The 19,658-nt window shown below is 33.0% G+C and overlaps 1 protein-coding gene across 1 annotated transcript; it reads left to right on the forward strand.

The window, feature by feature from the left end:
- The first annotated feature begins 1,342 nt into the window (after positions 1–1,342).
- LOC133177069 (phosphatidylinositol-glycan-specific phospholipase D-like) lies at positions 1,343–15,425 on the forward strand. Its single transcript, XM_061312161.1, has 24 exons — positions 1,343–1,351; positions 1,613–1,672; positions 1,870–1,948; positions 2,051–2,145; positions 2,234–2,344; positions 2,641–2,689; positions 3,345–3,411; positions 4,905–5,012; positions 5,166–5,193; positions 5,298–5,437; positions 6,280–6,469; positions 6,655–6,791; positions 6,978–7,090; positions 7,816–7,910; positions 8,299–8,412; positions 8,542–8,619; positions 8,726–8,876; positions 9,496–9,557; positions 10,060–10,142; positions 11,240–11,573; positions 11,681–11,768; positions 12,343–12,449; positions 12,888–12,968; positions 13,080–15,425. Exons 1-24 carry the CDS (start codon positions 1,343–1,345, stop codon positions 13,170–13,172), a joined length of 2,472 nt encoding a protein of 823 aa, XP_061168145.1. The 3' UTR covers positions 13,173–15,425.
- The last annotated feature ends 4,233 nt before the right edge of the window (positions 15,426–19,658 follow it).

The raw sequence follows: 19,658 nt of genomic DNA on the forward strand, positions 1-19,658 counted from the left end.
TTGCCTCCTTCTCTTTTTCCCTTTTACTTAATTCTTGATGACAATTTATTATTTAAGAGAGACAGATTGTGAGAAAAATGCTTGTACACGTTATTTAATTTCTAGCTTTCCCAGGAACACCTGTAGACCCTGGGATTTCCTGATAAAAATGTTATTGTAAATGAAGTATCCAGTTTTCTTTGCGCGAAAGCATGGTCTTTTTAAAATCGAATACAGGAGGCAAATATACATTTTAAATGTGATGAAATCTCTATGCAATCTATGGTATTCACGCATGTAACCTGTCTTTTATTATTACTTCTTTTTTCAAATCTGAATGGCAATATGTTGTGAAATGTTTGAAAAAAAAAAATTTCTGTTCAACAAAATTGAGAAAGATTCACGAGAGACAGCCTCCTTGAATTCATTGCAACTTATATTTCAGGACCCATTTAACTATAGCAATTGAGTTTGAAATATCTATTCCATGTATAAAGTCAAAACTTCATGAAATATAGTAATATGTTCCATACATTGGGATACAGAAATTTGGTGCACATGCACACACTGCACACATACCAATGCATACTAAAGATTTATTTGTCACCAAATATAAAATGCTTATCTTACAAAAATCCGACCCCCCCCCCTTTTAACGATTTCTCGGATTGATGAAGCAGTAGATATAGTTTGTCGAGAGATTTTTAATATTTGCAAGTGTGATGCGCCCTTCTGGTTGCACTGTCCGTAAGTTGAGACCTCGAAATACTGACTACAGAAAGAATACGGTTGCAGGGAATTTATTTCACGGAGTTTCAGACGAAAATACAAGTTGATATGACCGACCTACAGTGTGTGGCCATAAGTGAGTCATAATTGTGTTTCATTGAAAAACCATTTTTTATAAAAACTTATGATGTCAATTTTAGCCTAGTTTCCATGATTTCTTCACTGAATCATGCAGAATTGTTCAAATTTTCTTGTCTTAAAATGCTAAACAAAATGTTACACTAATCATTGAGAATAACTTTGAAATCATGAAGACAAAAATTTCTATCCTCAAATTACCATGATTTCTTAAGAAATTAGAGTCTTAAATAAAATATTATTTCCCCCTACCAAATATGATCGGGTTCGTGAAACAAACTTGTTAAGTTTCAATATGTCAGATTGGTTTGTTTTGGTTCTCATATCAAATGTATTTTGTTTTCAAAGTTTTCTTGTATTGATATCTGTGAAAAACAACTTTTCTTTGGGATGCGGAGGACTCACACATACTATTATAGGTATTCTTTTTACTATATAATATATATTATCCTTTTAATGCAAAAGTTTCACCAAAATCACAAGGCCTTCTCCCGGAATGTCAAAAGTTAATTGTTTACATTCCAGACTTTGCCCCTATGCCAGAATGAAAACGTGTTATAGCGGAAACATCACATAAAGTACTTTGAGTGTTGAAAGCAACAATTAAAGCTGAAATTGAATACAGTTGACAAATGACTATAAACAAGTAATTAGAAAGTAAATTCGTTAATAGAATCAGAAATACTCCCTCTATACTAACAGGGACACCTCTATACATGTAGGATCCTATTAAGGAATGCATGCCTACCGCATTTTAATTGTCTAGGTTTCTATTTCAGCGGAAAGAGCAAAATACAGCTTTCGAGAAGGTTCCAAGTACAGAAAGGTTTGGCAAATCTTTAGTTAATATTAACACTTATGTTTATATAAACTTTGTAAATACAAGTCAGTAATAACATTTTTCTGTTCAATTGTAAATATATGTCTAAGTATAATAAAAAGAAATAATGGACTTTTTTGTCTTTAAATATAATAAGTAATTCAAAATTACATACATTAAAATTCTTCTTTTGGCCTCCATAGCTTTTGGATATTCACCAAGATGCATTTTATGGAGGAGCCCCTTATCCAGATTCTTTTTATGATGACATTTGTCACAAAGGTAACCCACATGATATTAATTCTTATTTTCTGACATTTTCATGCAGCTTCATAAATTACATTTTAATACATTGTCATTTATATATTGATTTATATATTAAAGGTGCATATCATGATGTGTCAGAAGACACCCACTGGGGAGAATTCCTGAATGCAACAATTAACTACATCAATAAGCAATCCAAACCATGGGATATAGTAAGTATAAACACACCCCCCCCCCCCCCCCAGAAATTATTTTCACAGAACTTGCAGAGAGAGAATAACATGACATATTGTTTTTCAGGCAACAGAAAAGTTATTTGTCTTCATGATGGCTTTCATGTCTCACCAAGTAGCTGATATAACTTGGCACAGCATGTACATTGAGCAAGGTTTTCTTCATACCATGGGATATGTAAGCAAATTTTTACAAATTAATCAGGATTTATATACATGCATTTATGCAAATATTTCAAATTTCTCAGGGCTGGCCTGGTGCCTATCAAAAGAAATTATCAAAATCTAATTATGGAAATGCAAAGGAAATGATTTTAGATGCTGCTAGCTAATACAGAGTGGAAAATGTCATAGCACATTTTGGATAACCATTGTTCTAGAAGTAATAAATTTATATTTGATCATCATTGTATGCACATGTTTACATGAGAAAGCAATACTAGTGTGTTAAACATAAGTAATTTTTCTTTTTAGATGAATTTTCATGGTTCGTACCCAAAGGCTCATCCAGTTGGTGACTTTGGTAAGAGAAAGTATCATTAATGTAAATCTATTACATGTACTATGGTGGGATGTAAATTTGCCTTCACAGATAGATAACAGTATCTCTGATGAAACCTGTAGATTCTCTTAATTATTAGATTATATAACTGTTTTTCATTGCTTAATTTGTATCATTTTTCTTTAATATGCATGACATATTGTAATATATGAGGAGAGGAATTGGAAAGTTACAAGAACTCATTTCAAATCTTTTTGATTTACTTGGTAAAATATGTTCAAAGTGAGAGGAAGTACTGACAATTTTTTTCACAATAATTTTTCTGGAGATAAGTATTTTTTTTTATGTGTAACACATCCCCATCCCCTTCTCAAAGGCATGTGGTGTTGTCTGTGGTATAATTCTCCTGTCTGTTCATCAGACACATTTGTATTAGTTGTTGTAATTACTTTAATTTTAGGATACATGTACTTTCATAGGAGTTCAATCATACACAGAAAAAAATCACAAGGATGTTTTAACCGTGCTCATATTTTGCAATCTTAAGCTCCATTAATTCCCTGATTTCACCTTTCCTGTATGATGAATACAAAAGTAATCCAAGTGAGACGTACATAACCATATACATTTACCTGTACTATGTATGATTTTCATTTAGAATTTTATTGATTTGTAGGTGGTGATGTTTGGAATGCATATAGCATGCTGACAAAAGATGACAGCCTTTTTCCTGAAAAGCCTTGGTAATTTAATTAAATTTTCATTCAAAATTTTGTAATAAACATTTTTAGCTCACCTGAGCTGAAAGCTCAAGTGAGCTTTTCTGATCACCTGTTGTCCATCGCCCGTCCGTCTGTAAAGTTTTCACATTTTCAACTTTTTCTCAAGAACCACTGGGCCAATTTTAACCAAAGTTGGTACATTAAAGCATCCTTGGGTAAAGGGGAGATTAAATTGTTAAAATGAAGAGCAAAGTCCCCTTATAAGGGGAGATAATTAAGAAAAGACAAAAATAGGGTGGGGTCATTAAAAAATCTTCTTCTCCAGAACCACTGGGGCAGAAAAGCTGAAATTTCTATGAAAACATCCTGAAACAGTGTAGATTGTAAATTGTTCAAGTCATGGCCCCCCGAGGTAGGAAGGGTCCACCTTAGGGAATCAAAGTTTTACATTGAAATATATAGGAAAAATCTTTAAAAATTTTCTTCTCAAGAACCAATTGGCCAGAAAAGCTGAAACCTATATGAAAGCAGCTTTACGTAGTGTAGATTGTAAATTGTTCAGATCATGGCCCCGGGGGTAGGGTGAGGCCACAATAGGGAATCAAAAGTTTTACATTGAAATATACATGAATAGGAAAAATCTTTAAAAATCTTTTTCTCAAGATCAACTGGACCAGAAAAGCTGAAACCTATGTGGAAGCTTCCCAAGGTATTGTAGATTCTAAGTTCTTCAAATCATGGATCCCGGGAGTAGGTTGGGGCCACAATAAGTATTACAAGGGGGAAAATCTGGTGAAAACAGCAGGACCTAAGTTAATCAGGTGAGCATTGTGGCCCATGGGCCTCTTGTTTACTCTGTGAGGGCAAATTTTAAAGAAGAAACTTTGCTGTATAACCTGATTATTAGCTGTATAACCTGATTATTAGCTGTATAACCTGATTATTAGCTGTATAACCTAATTATTAGCGTATAACCTGATTATTGGCTGTATAACCTGATTATTAACTGTATAACCTGATTATTAGTGTATAACCTGTTTATTAGCTGTATAACCTGATTATTAGCGTATAACCTGATTATTGGCTGTATAACCTGATTATTAGCTGTATAACCTGATTATTAGCTGTATAACCTGATTATTAGCTGTATAACCTGATTATTAGCTGTATAACCTGATTATTAGCTGTATAACCTAATTATTAGCTGTATAACCTGATTATTAGCTGTATAACCTAATTATTAGCGTATAACCTGATTATTGGCTGTATAACCTGATTATTAACTGTATAACCTGATTATTAGCGTATAACCTGATTATTGGCTGTATAACCTGATTATTAACTGTATAACCTGATTATTAGTGTATAACCTAATTATTAGCTGTATAACCTGATTATTAGCATTTAACCTGATTTTCAGCTGTATAACCTGATTATTAGCATTATAATAACCTGATTATTAGTGTATAAGCTGATTATTAGCATATAACCTGATTATTAGCTTGATATCCTAGGTATGTTCCTGTTGATGATCTGTATCACATCTATCAGGATTTCTATGGAAAAACCAGAATAGACAAAAACACCATAGAAATCTGCTCTTCACTACAGCTGCTTGCTGGGTAAGGTTTTTATTGTAAGAAGATTTTTAAATATGGAGCAGTATAAGTGTTTTTACCCCCACAAAATCTGGACTGTCATTTTTTCATTTACAGACCATGGATATTGATATTTAAATTTTGAAACTTTAAATTGTATCTGGTTCAATTTTACAGGGTAGCAGAACTTTTGCTTGGAGCAGAGGTGAGGAAATTTTACCTGAAGGGTTATCTGTGTGAAACAAATAATGTTTTAGACAGTGTTATCAGTACTTTTGATTTTGTTCTTTTTCTGCTACTAACTTTTAGGCTTTCCTCACTATAGCCAATGACAGCAACTTCTTAATAGATAATGAAATGGAATATTTTGAGGGAGGGCTAACAGATATGGCCAGCTTAACCACAAGAAAGTGGAATGATGCCATAACTATGATTGAAAATGGAACACGGTAAGTTTTTCTGAAATAGGAAGGGTGAAAATGTGGTAAATCAGACCAGGATACATATTGTAAATCACTTTTTATTCATGAGAACTGTATTTTTTTGTAATTACACAGGAAGGTCTGCTTGCAAAAATTTCATTCTCATGTATATTTTATTAAGCATTGATTATATACAACAATAACCAATATTCATGAAAATTTTGTCTTGCTTATACATACCAATTACCCATCACGCAAAAATAACGTGTCATGAAAATTTTGTGATCTACAGTACTTGGGTTCAGTGAACTATAGAAATGTCAAATACAGTGTAGACTGTTGTACGAGATCTTCAGTGGAACCTCAATATAAATCACATATGACAGGGAGTCTCTAATTGAGACTGCAATAATGAAACATAGCATAACAATACCCTGTGACAAATAATATGGTACATGTTAAATGAAAACATTACAATGTATTATACAATTGAACGTCGGTTTCTTGCACACTGATTTCTTGAATACCAAGCTTTTAAGGATATGTTGAAGTAATTTGGAAGTCCCAACCCTTATTCCTTAAGTATTTTACTCTGGATATCTCGAATCCTCAGATATCTTGAAGTATTTTCTCCGTCCCATCGAGTTCGAGATAATGAGGTTTGACTATATACATTTTTATTGCTCATTAAAGCATTTACGAGGGTTGTCCCAGAAAAACATAAACTTTTTAAATATTTCAAATATTTCCAATCAAAACTTCTCACTGTATACCAAATGTGCATACCCTATTTCTGTTCTTTCAGTCTATCTGTAAAACTAAAAATGTGATTTGTATGGTTTAAGATTATATTTATTTACATGTAACAGAGCTTGTTCTGTGCCACACAGTACTGTGTTCATCAACTGTACCAAAGGAGTAGACAGTCCTGAAGGCAGATTACCGAAGCTAGAGAAGCGTTACTATCAGAAACCAAAACTATTTGGTCTTACTCTGGATGATTTAATTATAACACCCTTCCTCAGGGGGGTCAAAGTTCAGTTGACAGAAAATCTCAAGGTCAATAGTTAAACTTTTGTTCATGCTTTAATGTTTCCACAATCATAAAAATTATATTCTGTATAGTCTTTTAACATTAAAGAAACAATAATTTCATTAAATGACAGGTACAAAAAACTGTCTATGTATTCATTTTAACTGACATATTTTATTACATGTAGTGATAATAAAACATTTTTCATTAGTTAAAATTGATTGAGAAACAGAAGAAAAGAATGTACTTTCAAAGCAAGTATTCCAAGGAAGCGGAGCCAGCATACAGAAGTCAGCCAAACTTTACCATTGATTTTAGAAGTTCAAGAAGTTACTCCCAGTTAGGATGGTGAGTACAAAGACAAATTGTCAGTAGCACAAATATTTTTAAAAAATTTAGAAATAGTATGGCAGAAACATATGTATACATGTCCATCAAGTGAGGTATGAGAATAAGGACACAACTTTACACATTGTCTCATTTGAATAAATGATTTTTTTGTTGGTGTAGAATTAAACAGGTGGTTATTAACAGGTCAATGATATCTAAGGACTTGGATGATGATGGCAATGAAGATTTAGTGATAGGTTCCCCTGGACACAGCACCAGTAATGAACCCCAGAGGGGCAGGGTCTACATTCTATACAGTTAGTAACAGGAACAACATTTTGATGATCATCTGCAAGTTTTGCCCTAATATCTTACACATGCTTCAAGTTTACATTAAGTGCTGGATTTGGAACAATGACTTATATACATTATGTAACAAATTCTTTGAAAAATGAAAACAAAGTTTGTGTTGAAATTGTGTTATGTGACAGTAACTGCAGCTATGCAAACTATAGAGAAAATACAATTAACTTCAGAGATCAAAGGAAATTTAAATTATAAACTTAAATAAATGCTTTGAAAACATTTTTTATTTGTGATATTTTCAAAATCAGGATGAAATATTTTTCCCTATAATTAAGTGCAATAATGCACAGTAATTTTTTTTCTTTAAAGATTCAATCCTTTATAATAAATCAAGAATAACCTTTTTAAATTGTTAATCATATTTTACCTCTTTTAGACAAAAAGCAAATATTTTTCCAAAGTTTATTGTGAAGATGTTTATTATAGAGTTATTTCCCTTGTTCCACTTGGCCTACTTTTTCTGCACATCTGTTTACCTAATATGAAGGAAAATCATTGGAAAATGTCATTTTATAAAATATTTGTGTGCACATATTTGTTTAGGAAAGGTATGGAAATGGATTGCTCATTGTCAACTCATGATGCATATACATCATTCTGTTTTTTTTGTTTTAGTTTTTTAAAAAGAATGCATATAAACCAACATAAGATGTACATGAATTTTGTAATCATTTAGGTGGCAATGCAGGACTGCAAGTTAATGGAAGCTCATTTGTTGACCTAGATAATTTTACTTCATTGAACGCCTCAGTACTGGAGGGGAATCCAGGGGTAAGAAACATAACATCATAATATTGATTTTAAGATCTTTTTCCAATTTGGAGAGCTCTGTTTGATTAAAAGATATGTACATGTAATTTACAAGAATACTACAATACAACTCTGAATTTTGAAGTACATGTACAATGTAGTTGTAAAGATTAATTAGTTTAGCTAAAAATTTCAAATTATGAACATCTGTAAAGGACAGAGCAACAACATTTTATGATTGCTTTTCTTTACTTTTCCCAATTTGGTGATAAGCAAAACAAAGACAACTCCTGCAATAAGAATAAAAACAAAAACATGCCTGCTTCATTTTATTTTGGATTCTTTGCCAAAAGAAACTAATTCTTTTTTTAAACTGCTTGAAAATTGTAAGTGCAATTTGTCTTATAAGGAGTACTCCAGATTTGGTTATGCTCTGGCTGCCCTAGATTTAAATCAAGATGGCAATGTAGATATGGCTATTTCTGCCAGCTCTTCAAGCTACAAGGGTCTGCTGGATTATAATGTGAGTTTTTGTTACGAATAGAAATGATTTTGAAAAAAGTAACATCTGTCTTAAAAATACAAGAATTATGAAAAATGAGTGAATCAGTTAATTGAGAAATACTATTGAATCTATTCATATATGTTGTAGGGTGTTGTATATGTGTACTTTGGATCAGGAGGTCAAAGGTCATGGAAGGTCAAGCCAGATTTGGTCATAACATGTCAGGTACACATTTTTATTTAAAAATAGGCACAAGGCAGCTACATACATTAAAGTAATGAAATTATTTATTGATGTAAGTAAGATAAAACCAATGAGTTTTCAATTTCAGCTTCAATTTTGTAACCTTGGATCCTCCATGACCTCAATAGACATAAACAATGATGGGAAAGATGACCTCTTGATAGGATCCCCATTTGCAAGTGTTAAGAATTTGACTCAGAATGGAATGGTGACAGTTTTACTCTCATCTAAAAGTCTCAGTAAGATCAACATGTGGTTTTATTGGTATTTTTATCATAATTCTTCAAATGAATTTGTGATGAAAACTCTACAATCATCATATTTGTTTGTCTTTTTTAAGCTTTTTTGTCTGTTGTCTATTAACTCTTGCTGTTTGTGAGAGTATTTTAAAATGCTACTCCCACAATTATTGTCAGTTTTGAGTAAAATGTGGTACATTAGCAGACTACATAAAATGCCTCATTTTGGGCCCCTGTTTACTTTTGATAAATGGATTATTTGCTACTACTAAAAATGGAATAATTTCATACATTACAAATTCAAAATGTCATGCTTACAGTTTTCGTCTGATTTAAATAAGGATAGATTAACCACTTTAGCATCATCAACTTTTGATCAAGAAGTACAAGGCCAATTTTAATCGATCTTGTCTCAAAACAATTTGAGGGTTAGTATTCAAATTTGTTCAAATGAGGGGACCATGTCCTTTCCCAAATAAAAAGGGAGTGAGGTCAATTTTTTTTCTTCTCTAGACTGTGCATGACTTTAGTTGATTTGTATACTAGGGTCCGTTAAATATATAACTAATGTATTTTACCAATTTCAGGCTCACTTTAATAAGCATTCTATCTTTAATAGTTTCAGGAATGGTTATTTCAGCAGAAAAATTAACAAAGAACTGGATCTTATTCGGTAATCAGGTAAATATAATTGACTTTATGTTCTGATAGCACATTACATTTGCTGCAATATGGACCACCATGGATAACATTATGTGTCTTGCATTCTGAAAAATGATCACATCTCTCTTTGTAGAACTTTCTAGAGACTGTCATCAAAAAGAGATACAATGTCTGATGACAATAAATGTGATCTCATATCAAATGGTTAAAATTTTATGCACATCACATATTTGTGAAGCTGTCATTAATAATTCACCTAATGAGATGTAATATCTAGTTAAGTTTAAGGTTATATGGTCAGGATTTCTTCCACTGCTTATTTGAAGTTTCAGATTCAGAGACCCTTACAGCATTTCTTGAAATATCACAGCTGATTTGTGTGTTCCCTTAAAAAATATACAGCATATTTTGAAAAAAAAATTACCTGTGTTATATAATGTATCTACTTTTCATTTTGCATTTTGTACTAGAGGTTTTGACTCCTACCAAACATTTTTCAATTTTCACACATTTTTTACAGTCTTACAGTTGGTACGGACATAGATTGAGTGTCAAGAACAATATGTTAATGGTCAGTCAACCTTACTTCAGAAAATGCATAAGGTTTGTGTGGAAAGTAATTGTTCTAGATAACTGTTAAGTGTGACATATTTCCATTCTCATTGTCATGCTCCTTTTCAGCATTTAAAAAAAAAATTCCAAATGAAAGAAAACATTTAACGAGGTTCGCTCCTGAGCTTTTGAGCAGATTTATATCTTAACCTATATTTCAAAAATTCTGCATAAAGTTTTAATTCTTACAATGATTTTGGATTCTACAATGCCAATTAAACTATATTCAGTTAAAACTCCATGATTAAATTCCATACCAAAAGAATAAAGCAAGGAACTATATTTTGTGGCGGAAGGTTTTTTAGAAGAATATGATCAATTTTTCTCTTTCCAAGTATTTAAAGTATGTTAAGTTTGAATTCCTATTTTTCCATGCAGTCTGCACACAGAGTTATTTTGTGTAGTGAACTGTTTTATACTGGTCCTAAATTATATATTAAATAAACTGTCATGAATTCTATCATCATATTTGATAAATATAGCAAATATATTGTGAAAGTCAAGAAAAAAAATATCCCTATTTTCAGCTTAAAATTAGCACTATTTTACTAATATCTAAAAATTAACATCACAGACCTCCACTTTTTATTTTCATTTCTGAATATATAAGATACTTTTAACTATTCTTCTTAAATTCAGTAAAATGTCATTACTTTCAAATGATATTTTTGCTTGTTAAATTTTTAATACCAGAAAAATGAAATTTTTTGAGTGCAAAAAGGTCAAATAATTGAACATGCGGAGTAATTTGAAAATTTTTTTCGTTGTCACAAATTTTATTGTGTCTATTCAAGATGACACAAGACTGTGTTTGTTCCAATAATTTATTTGAATAAAAATATTGGAGGAAAAACTTTTAAAAAAATTGATTTATGTGCAAGACGTATTTTTAGTGCAAAAAGGTCAAACTTAATGCTCTGTAGCGCCAAAAGAAGCGCATTGACCCCCGTTTTTTGTTTTGATTTTTAATTAAGCTATGTGTATAAATTCTAAAAATATACTTCATAAAAAATTCTCATTACTTTTGATGGCAGGATCCAACCTCCTTAAAAATGCCTACTTACTGCTTTCTATCTTTATAATTTCAGTTGTGAGAAATACTTGCCAACAGACATTCAAAGTGTTGGAAAATTAAATGTTTTCTCCTTCAAAGAGAGTCTATCTACAACTCCTAGTTTAACTTTCACAGGCCAGAGGAGATCTGAGATGACTGGTTACAGCAGTGATATAGGTGATCCATTCGGTAATGGATCTTCAATCTTTGCTATAGGAGTGCCTGGAATGGATGTGAAGGGGAAGGTTTATTCTTCTATGGAGAACTTAATACAAGGTGGAGGAGTTTTTTTAATAAGCTCGTACATGCAGGACGTTGCCCATTTTACAGGGGATAGGATGTTTAGTAGATTTGGGAGTGTTGTGAAGGTTGGTTTTTATTGTTTTTAAGTATTTTATTATAAGTATTGCTATTTGCTCTAGATATTTATGTTGACATTTATGCAAAAATAACAATACCTGGTACATAATTTCAGTTTAGTGATGTCAATGGTGATGGTATAGACGACCTGTTGATATCAGCTCCAATTAGAAATGATAACCCAAACATTCTTATCAACTCAAGTAAGAAAATTATTTAAGGAATCACTGTCTAGTTAGTAGAGTATGCTAGGGCATCAGTGATAGTTGGAAACATGGGATAATTTGCATAATGGGCAAAGCCCATTATGCATAAATTATCCCACGTTTCCAACTATCGTTGATGTCCCTGGCATACTCTACTAACTAGATAGTGATTCCTTATATTTCCATTTCATTGTGAAATAAAATTTTAAATTTAAATTTTAAAAATGTAGACTAATAGATTTAAATTACACGAGGCCTCACTTGTCAATTCAGTAGTCCCTGCCCACTGATGTAGCCGCATAATTACATGCATATTAGGCCTCCTTAGCGTCAGACACAAGGACAGCCGCACGAGAATTACATGCATATTAAGCCTTCTTAGCTCCTGACCTTTCGCTTGGCGAAATTTACATTCCGGTAGAATGATCAAGAAATCAACTCAACTAACTTTTGAAGAGTTATCACAGATAAAACAAATAGAAATGGAAATATTTGTTTATCATAATATTCTTTCTTTTACTTGCTGGTATGAGGACCATGTTTTACAATGGATATACACATTTCTACACAGGGATAAATGGAAAAGTGTATATATTCTATGGAGGTAGGAACTTCCCTAAGAACAGTGCTACAGTTACACCAGATTGTGGGAATGTGTCTCCCTGTCCTGAAAAAGTAGTATGTATACAGGTTTTACTAAGGTTTGTGTATTTATTTGAATTTTCCAATATTATTTACTGGTAAGATTTTTATTTTCTTTTTTTTTTTTAAGGCTATCTGCTTTATTTTATATTACTAATGGAATTAATTATTTGTTCAAAAAAATTTGTCATTGATTTACTATCACCATTTTATTGAAACAAAAGTAAATACATGATATGAAATGTAGATTACTTGTATTATTTACAAACTACAACAATTTGAGATAGAAAATTTTCATAAACATTAAGTAATTACAATGACTGCCCATTACAGTATTATTCCTGAGTATTATACATGTATTTTTGCAATAAGGAAACATTGGAAATTATATGCACATTGTACATGTTATTAGAGTTCTTGCAAGTAACATGTACTTAAAAAGTGTTAAAGAAGTTTGTCAATTGTGTATTTCAGGCCAACCAAACTTTAGGCTATGGTTTAGATTTAAAAACAGATTTTGGACGGACAATCACAGTTCTTAGATCTAAGCAACAGGTATGGTATTTTAAGCATTGAAACAAAATCAATCTTTAAAAGCAGTAATTTCAGACTTGACATGAATCATAACAAGAAACCCATTATTAAGTGTTGACATTAAATTTTCAGGTTCAAGTGATTGTTTCTGCTCCTAGAAATGGAGATAATATAAAATTAAAAGTAAAAAAAACTGGGAATGTTTATGTGTACAATACTAAGTGAAATTGTAGTTCCAAATGACAAGAGAGAAAATCAAGTAAGCCATGTTCTTTCAGTTATTCTTTCTAAATCATTGTGATACAGTCAAACCTCATTATCTTGAACTCAATGGGACCGTGAAAAAACTTTGAGATATCCGATGGTTCGAGATATTGTGAGTAAAATACTTAAAGAATAAGTGGTGGGACTTCCAAATTACGTCAGTATCCATGGTATTGAAGATGTCAGTGTCTGAGATACTGAGGTTCAGCTGTATACGCATTCAAATTGTAATCTATTTTCATTATATTGCACTTCATTTGTAGATAAAAAATACACTAATGAACTGTCCCAATTAATCTAGGTGCCAATTTTTTCACTTATAGTGAGTGTACATTCCATTGTACTTTCTGTATTTTTCATGTCCTATCATCTCAGTTTTATATTTTTTGGAATCATTACATGTATAAGGGTTTGTTTTTTATAACCACTTTTTTACAACTGTTGTCATTTTGTAATTTTTTTGTTCATCTATCCAGTCCAGTATGTCCTCAATATGATAATTTGATTATCATTTTTACTTTGATTTCCTGGAAAGCAAAACTGCCTTTTTTGTTAACATACAGGCATGTGCGTTAACCACTTTAGCATTATAAAACATTATAAAGCACTATAAAGTTTAAAGCACTGTACAAGACAGATGGAAACCTGATTTTTTTTATGTTTGCACTCAACATGGATTCATTACACAATGTTAAAATCCAAAAGATTGTTCAAAGTATTAAAGTAATTACTTCACAGGTATTTACCGTAATAAAATATTTTTTATTTATTTATATAATATTTATAGTTATACATGTATAATATGAAAACTCCATCATTGTTTTGAGGGGAGGGATGAATAGAATTTTCCAAGTCTGGAAAAAATGTCAAATTAGCTTTTAACAGAGGATTTTAGACTTTATTTATTTCACATATTTAGAAGTATTTATATACCGGGTATTTATATCAGATGGGTGAAAGATACAAGATATCTGAAAGTGTTTCAAAAACACAGCTTATTTCAAAAACACTGCTTTTTTCATAATGATTGTAATAATTTTCATAATGATTGTAAAGATTTAATACATATAGAAATGGAAAATTTATATCCTGTACATGTTAAATGCACAATGTTTTCATTGGGTTATATTGGATAGAGACTCATAGATCCAAATATAGTTTTGAGTATACACTGTACAATACGTCATGTGTAAGTGCTTAAAGAATGTTTTGTAATTGCTCAGGTTACAGAGCACTCAGTGTGCTGAAATGGTTGAAAAGTTGTAACAGGGTAACTATAAATTTGTTATTGTTGATGCTTTGTTATGAAAATAAATTCCTGTTTTAAGCTCACCTGAACAAAATAGGGATGATTTTATGTTATACCCCAGCATAGGCATCACAGTCGGCATCAGTATCCCAGGTTCAAGTTTTTAGAGCAGGTTCATTTACTATGTAATTGAAATCCCTACCTACCTACATACCTAGTCATATGCCCAGGGGTGCACAGGGCAAGGACTAGACTTCTCCACTTCTCTCTATCTTGAGCATTCCTCTTCAGTTCTCCCCATGTTAGTTTGTTTAAAATCCCTACCAATACCAAACTTACAATGAAAATGCATCTTGTGTTTTTATGTAATAGTAATCCATGCTTTGGATGGCTGCATCTGACAAGCCATGTATTAGTGGCCTAGTTAAACTCTTAGATTCATTCCAAAGTAACTACAATTCCCACCTATGCCAAAAGTTTATGGATGATTCATCAAAGGATGCATGCTACTAGTCTTTTTTTTGAAAGGGAGGTCATCCAGCAGAGCGCTTGCTCCATAGTCAAATGGTTGTCCATTTGCACTCAAACAAACTTACATCGATAAAAATTAGGTAGCAACTGTTCCTTCAATGAATGCTCTCGGCTTTTTTATGTGAAAGTTGCAGATTTTTGAGACCTTAAAAACGAGCAGGTGTTGGCATGCTAAAAAAACCTCACTGCTCAATGGCCTTGAGTGTCAAGTCTAAACCTCTGGTGACATCTCATATAAGAGAAGTCATCTGGCAAGGGACATAAAACTATAATAATAAATCAACCAAACATGCAACTTAGACCTTTTTTTTAATTGAATTTAGCTTATATATCTGATTCTTTAGTGAAGAATCTTCTAGATGAGGATTGTGGAGGTGAGCTTTGTATTCTTTGATTACATAAGTTTTTCTATTATTATACACAATGTTATAACATGTTACAATAAAATTTTTGTCATAAAAATGTGTTTCTTCTGATTTATGATATCAGTGACAACATTGATATGTAGATGTCACTGTGAAAAAAAACAGAGTTTGGTTTAACAAAAGGCCCATGGACCTTTACTGTGACATCAGTTTTATGAGTTTCTCTTGGTATGATCACCTTAGTTTGATCTGGAACTGAAACTCTGGCCTCAAGTGACAAAATTTTTTCATAGTTTGTTGAGAACTCTATGGTCATTATCATATTCTTGCAGCTTGTCTCCTTGAAAAGTTTGGGAATAAATAAGATATGGTACACTATATAATAAATTTTAATATATGCCAATATAGCCATCACTGGGACCTGATCCCTAGACCTAGGGACATGAATTTCATAACTTTTGAAGAAGGCTAACTGTTGATTATGATTGACCAAACAATTTTCCAGCTAGTGGATAACTAGTAGATTTCAAAAATGTAATGGGTGGTGAATTACAACTTTGTTAATGGGCTATGTGTTGATGATAATAATGTAAGCAGTTTGATTGCTAGATGTTCATGAGTAAAGAAGATAATCAAAGAAAATAATACTTTTAAGCTTTATTGTATTTTTGTATGACCAATTAAGTTCAGCCTTAAGGCCTCCATGAACCATGGAATCAAGGGGCATAAATTTCTAAATTTTGGTAGAAGGTCTGTGACGGTACATATTGTCGTTTTGTACATATTGTCGTCGGCGACAATATATACCTACCCTCACTGCACATATTGTCGTCCATCAGTACATACTGTCGCCGTCAGAAAAGTAACACATGTACATATTGTCTCTGGCGACATTATGTGCCTCACCCTCACTGTACATATTGTCGCCCCACAGATATTGTTGCTTAAAGATTTCTTTTGTTGTTTTTGATTGTTTTGTGAATGCAATTGGTGTATGAAGCACACTGACGTATCTCGTATGCTATTTAATGCAGCGTAAATGTGACGGTACATTTTGTCGTTCTGTTAATATTGTCGCCTGCGACAATGGGTACCTACCCTCACTGCTCATATTGTCGTTCATCAGAACATGTCGCATGGCGCTGCACGGCAATGCTCCATATAAATATGGCCAGATAAACCAAAAACTTTAAAAATGGTCATATACACTTAATTTGATCGCCGAAATATGGCTGAAATATTGTCGACTCAGCGTTAAACAATAATAATCAATCAATCCATATATATATGACTAATCATTGCTTTGTTGTTTTTGAGAAGATAATTTTTAAAGAATTATCCCATATATTCCTCCGTGAAACTTTGATCGCCCATTGTGGCCCCACCCAAGGCCCGGTTAGATTTGAAGATACTTGAATCTGCACTACCTGATGATGAGTCGCCCGCGTGGCGCAGTGGTTAGGATGTCTGCTCTAGAGTCGAGAAGTAAGGAGTTGATCCTTACGTCGCGGGTTCGATTCCCACTGTGGGACGTGGAGACCGGTCCTTCAGATGAGACCGTATAAACCGATGTCCCGTGTCGCAGTAGGTGCTGGCACGAAAAAGATCCCTCACTGCTCAATGGCCGTAAGTGCCGAGTATAGGACAAAATTTGCAGCTCTCCACCGGCAAGTGGTGGCGTCTCCATATGAGTGAAAAATTCTCGAGAGGGACGTTAAACAACATATATATACAAATCAAACCTATAGAATTTACCGAAGCAGAAAAAAAACAAACCACAGGGCGGGGGGAGGGGGGGGGAGTGGTGCGCCGGTGCTACATCTGTCTGTTTTTTAGAAGATTTTTAAATATTTTCTCTATATATTCCTATATGAAACTTTGATCTCCCATTGTGGCCCAACCCTACCTCTGGAGCCATGATTTGAACAAAATTGATTTTGTTTTTGTTTGTTGTTATTATGTCCATCTCGAGAATTTTTCATTCGCATGTAGACTTCACCACATACCGGTGGAAGGATGCAAATTTAAACCTTTACTTGGCACTCAGGGTCATTGAGCAGTGAGGAATCTTTTTCCCACCAGCACCTCAAAATTGAACCTACGCTATGTAAAGAAGCTTTAACATAAATATCATCTCTTCTGACCCAGTACTTCTTGAAAAAAAGAATGAAAGAATTTTTTCTAAATATTCTATGAAAAACTTCGATCACCTTTTGTAGCCACACCCCACCCCCAAGGGTCATGATCTGGATGAAAATGACTCTTCTTATAAAGAAGCATTCACATAAGTTTCAACTTTTCTGACACAGTGGTTCTTGAGAAGATTTTTTTACTTCCCTTGAAAGAAGGCATGGCCTTTCATTGGAACAAACTGGAATCCCCTTTATCTACCGATGCTTTGTGGTAAGTTTGCTTGAAATTGACCCAGTAGTTCTTGAGAAGCTGAAATTGTGAGTTTACAGAGAGAGGGGCGGTCAGACAAAATGTGATCAGAAAAGCTCACTTGAACTTCCAGTTCAGGTGATCCAAAATGTCAACCCCAACGACAATTATATCGGCATTGATTGTATAAGAATAGTGCAAAAATGTATTTTCCAAATAATCATTACTACTGAGCAAAAAAAAAAAAAAACCAAACAAACAAACAAAAAACTAATTCAATATCCAGATATATATTACAAGAAAAAAGAAGAGGCTGATTTATCAGATATCTCAAGAGTTTTGGTATCTTGACATATCATAGTGATGTACATCAATCCTGGACACAATTGTCTGACCAACAAAGTTTTCTCCCTACAGTATTGCGAAGAATACTGTCTGTCCCCCTCCGTGCGTGTGTGTGTTTGTCTATCTCTCTTTCTTTCTCAAGTAAATATTCGTCAAAACAATGTATCGGCGACAAAATATGCCGACCTTGACTGCACATATTGTCGCCGACGACAATATGTGCTGGTGCTTGACTGTACATTTTGTCGTCCATTATGCAGGAGGAAAATAAGGCTCGTCTCGGTACAATATGTACAAAACGACAATATGTACCGTCACATCCCATCACAAGGTCAAATATTCTTTACAAGGATGCAAACAGTTTTTATTAGATGTACAATAAAGAAGAATATTTCATAAGATAGGCTGTTTGTTGTCTATAATAAAGTAGAATGTTTTATAATATATAATACATTTTAAATATATGACAAATTTATTCCCACTCAGAGCCATTTATTTTACAATTTTTGTAAAGGGCTCAAGCCTCAAGGCTTAATATAAACATACATACAGTTTGCCTGCTAGATGTCCATTAGTAAAGAAGATTTTAAATGTGTAATTATTTTCACTATACATGTATCACCAAGTTATTCCCACTCTGGGGCCGAAAACCATGGCCCTGGGGCCTTGAATTTAATATAATCATGGAAACGGTTACTCTGCTAAAGCCCATGAGCTGGGAAGATGATCGTCTAAAATGCAAGGTTTTTTTCCACTATACGACAAATTACGCCCAGACACTTCGTATTGGCGGAGGGGGGGGACGTAATGTTCTACTGCTTTAGTACGAAAATGTTGAAGGGTCGGTTTCCCCTCCCCCCACCCTAAGGCCTGAACTTATGGGCCAAGAGGCCATGGATTTCACAATTTTGAAACCTTAAAAGACATAAACATATCGCCAACACATCGTGAGGATGCACCCGTAGATTTATTTTGTTGAAAGCTTTCGACCAGTGACAGTCTTCCTCTTAAACTGTGTCTGTTGAAGTAAACAAATGAAATTGACGTTGCTAAATATAAACAAAGTCTCAATTTGTTCAATTTGATTATAAGACTACATCTGTCAAAAAATAATTATTCAATGCTTTAGTATATATTTGACCTAATTTCTTGGTCTGTGATCAGGAAAATAAGTTCTATATTGAGTAAACCTAATAATACGCACGAAGTTGTATCTGATTTTACATTGTTTGGAAACTTCACATGATTTCTGAATGAGTGTTGCATTTAGAGATGCACATTAACCAGACCTACAATTAAGGATAGTGAAAACAAAAAACATGAGAGAATTCGGGTGTTGGAAGGTTTTGGAAAATATGGATTCATCATTTTTATAACTCCTGGACTAATACTGCAGAAATATTGCATCTATATAGACACAAGAGATCGGGTAGTGTTCTGGGATGCTGTGTGACCTATATTTTTCAAATTACCAATACTTTGACGAAACTTGCACGATTGATGTATGCCTTGGAAATGCTTAGAATTCTTCTTTTGACCATCAAACACCTCCGGACTACTTTCCTCACTAATTTT

The sequence above is a fragment of the Saccostrea echinata genome, unplaced genomic scaffold (assembly GCF_033153115.1).
Source record: "Saccostrea echinata isolate AGI-Se365-2 ecotype Australia unplaced genomic scaffold, CSIRO_AGI_Sech_v1 ptg000086l, whole genome shotgun sequence".
Lineage (NCBI taxonomy): Eukaryota > Metazoa > Mollusca > Bivalvia > Ostreida > Ostreidae > Saccostrea > Saccostrea echinata.

Bases quoted from the DNA above. Each gene is read 5' to 3' on its own strand.
- LOC133177069 (XM_061312161.1), top strand. The intron at 1,949-2,050 runs GTAACCCACATG...TATATATTAAAG, and splicing joins TGATGACATTTGTCACAAAG to GTGCATATCATGATGTGTCA. The intron at 8,877-9,495 runs GTAAGATCAACA...TATCTTTAATAG, and splicing joins ACTCTCATCTAAAAGTCTCA to TTTCAGGAATGGTTATTTCA.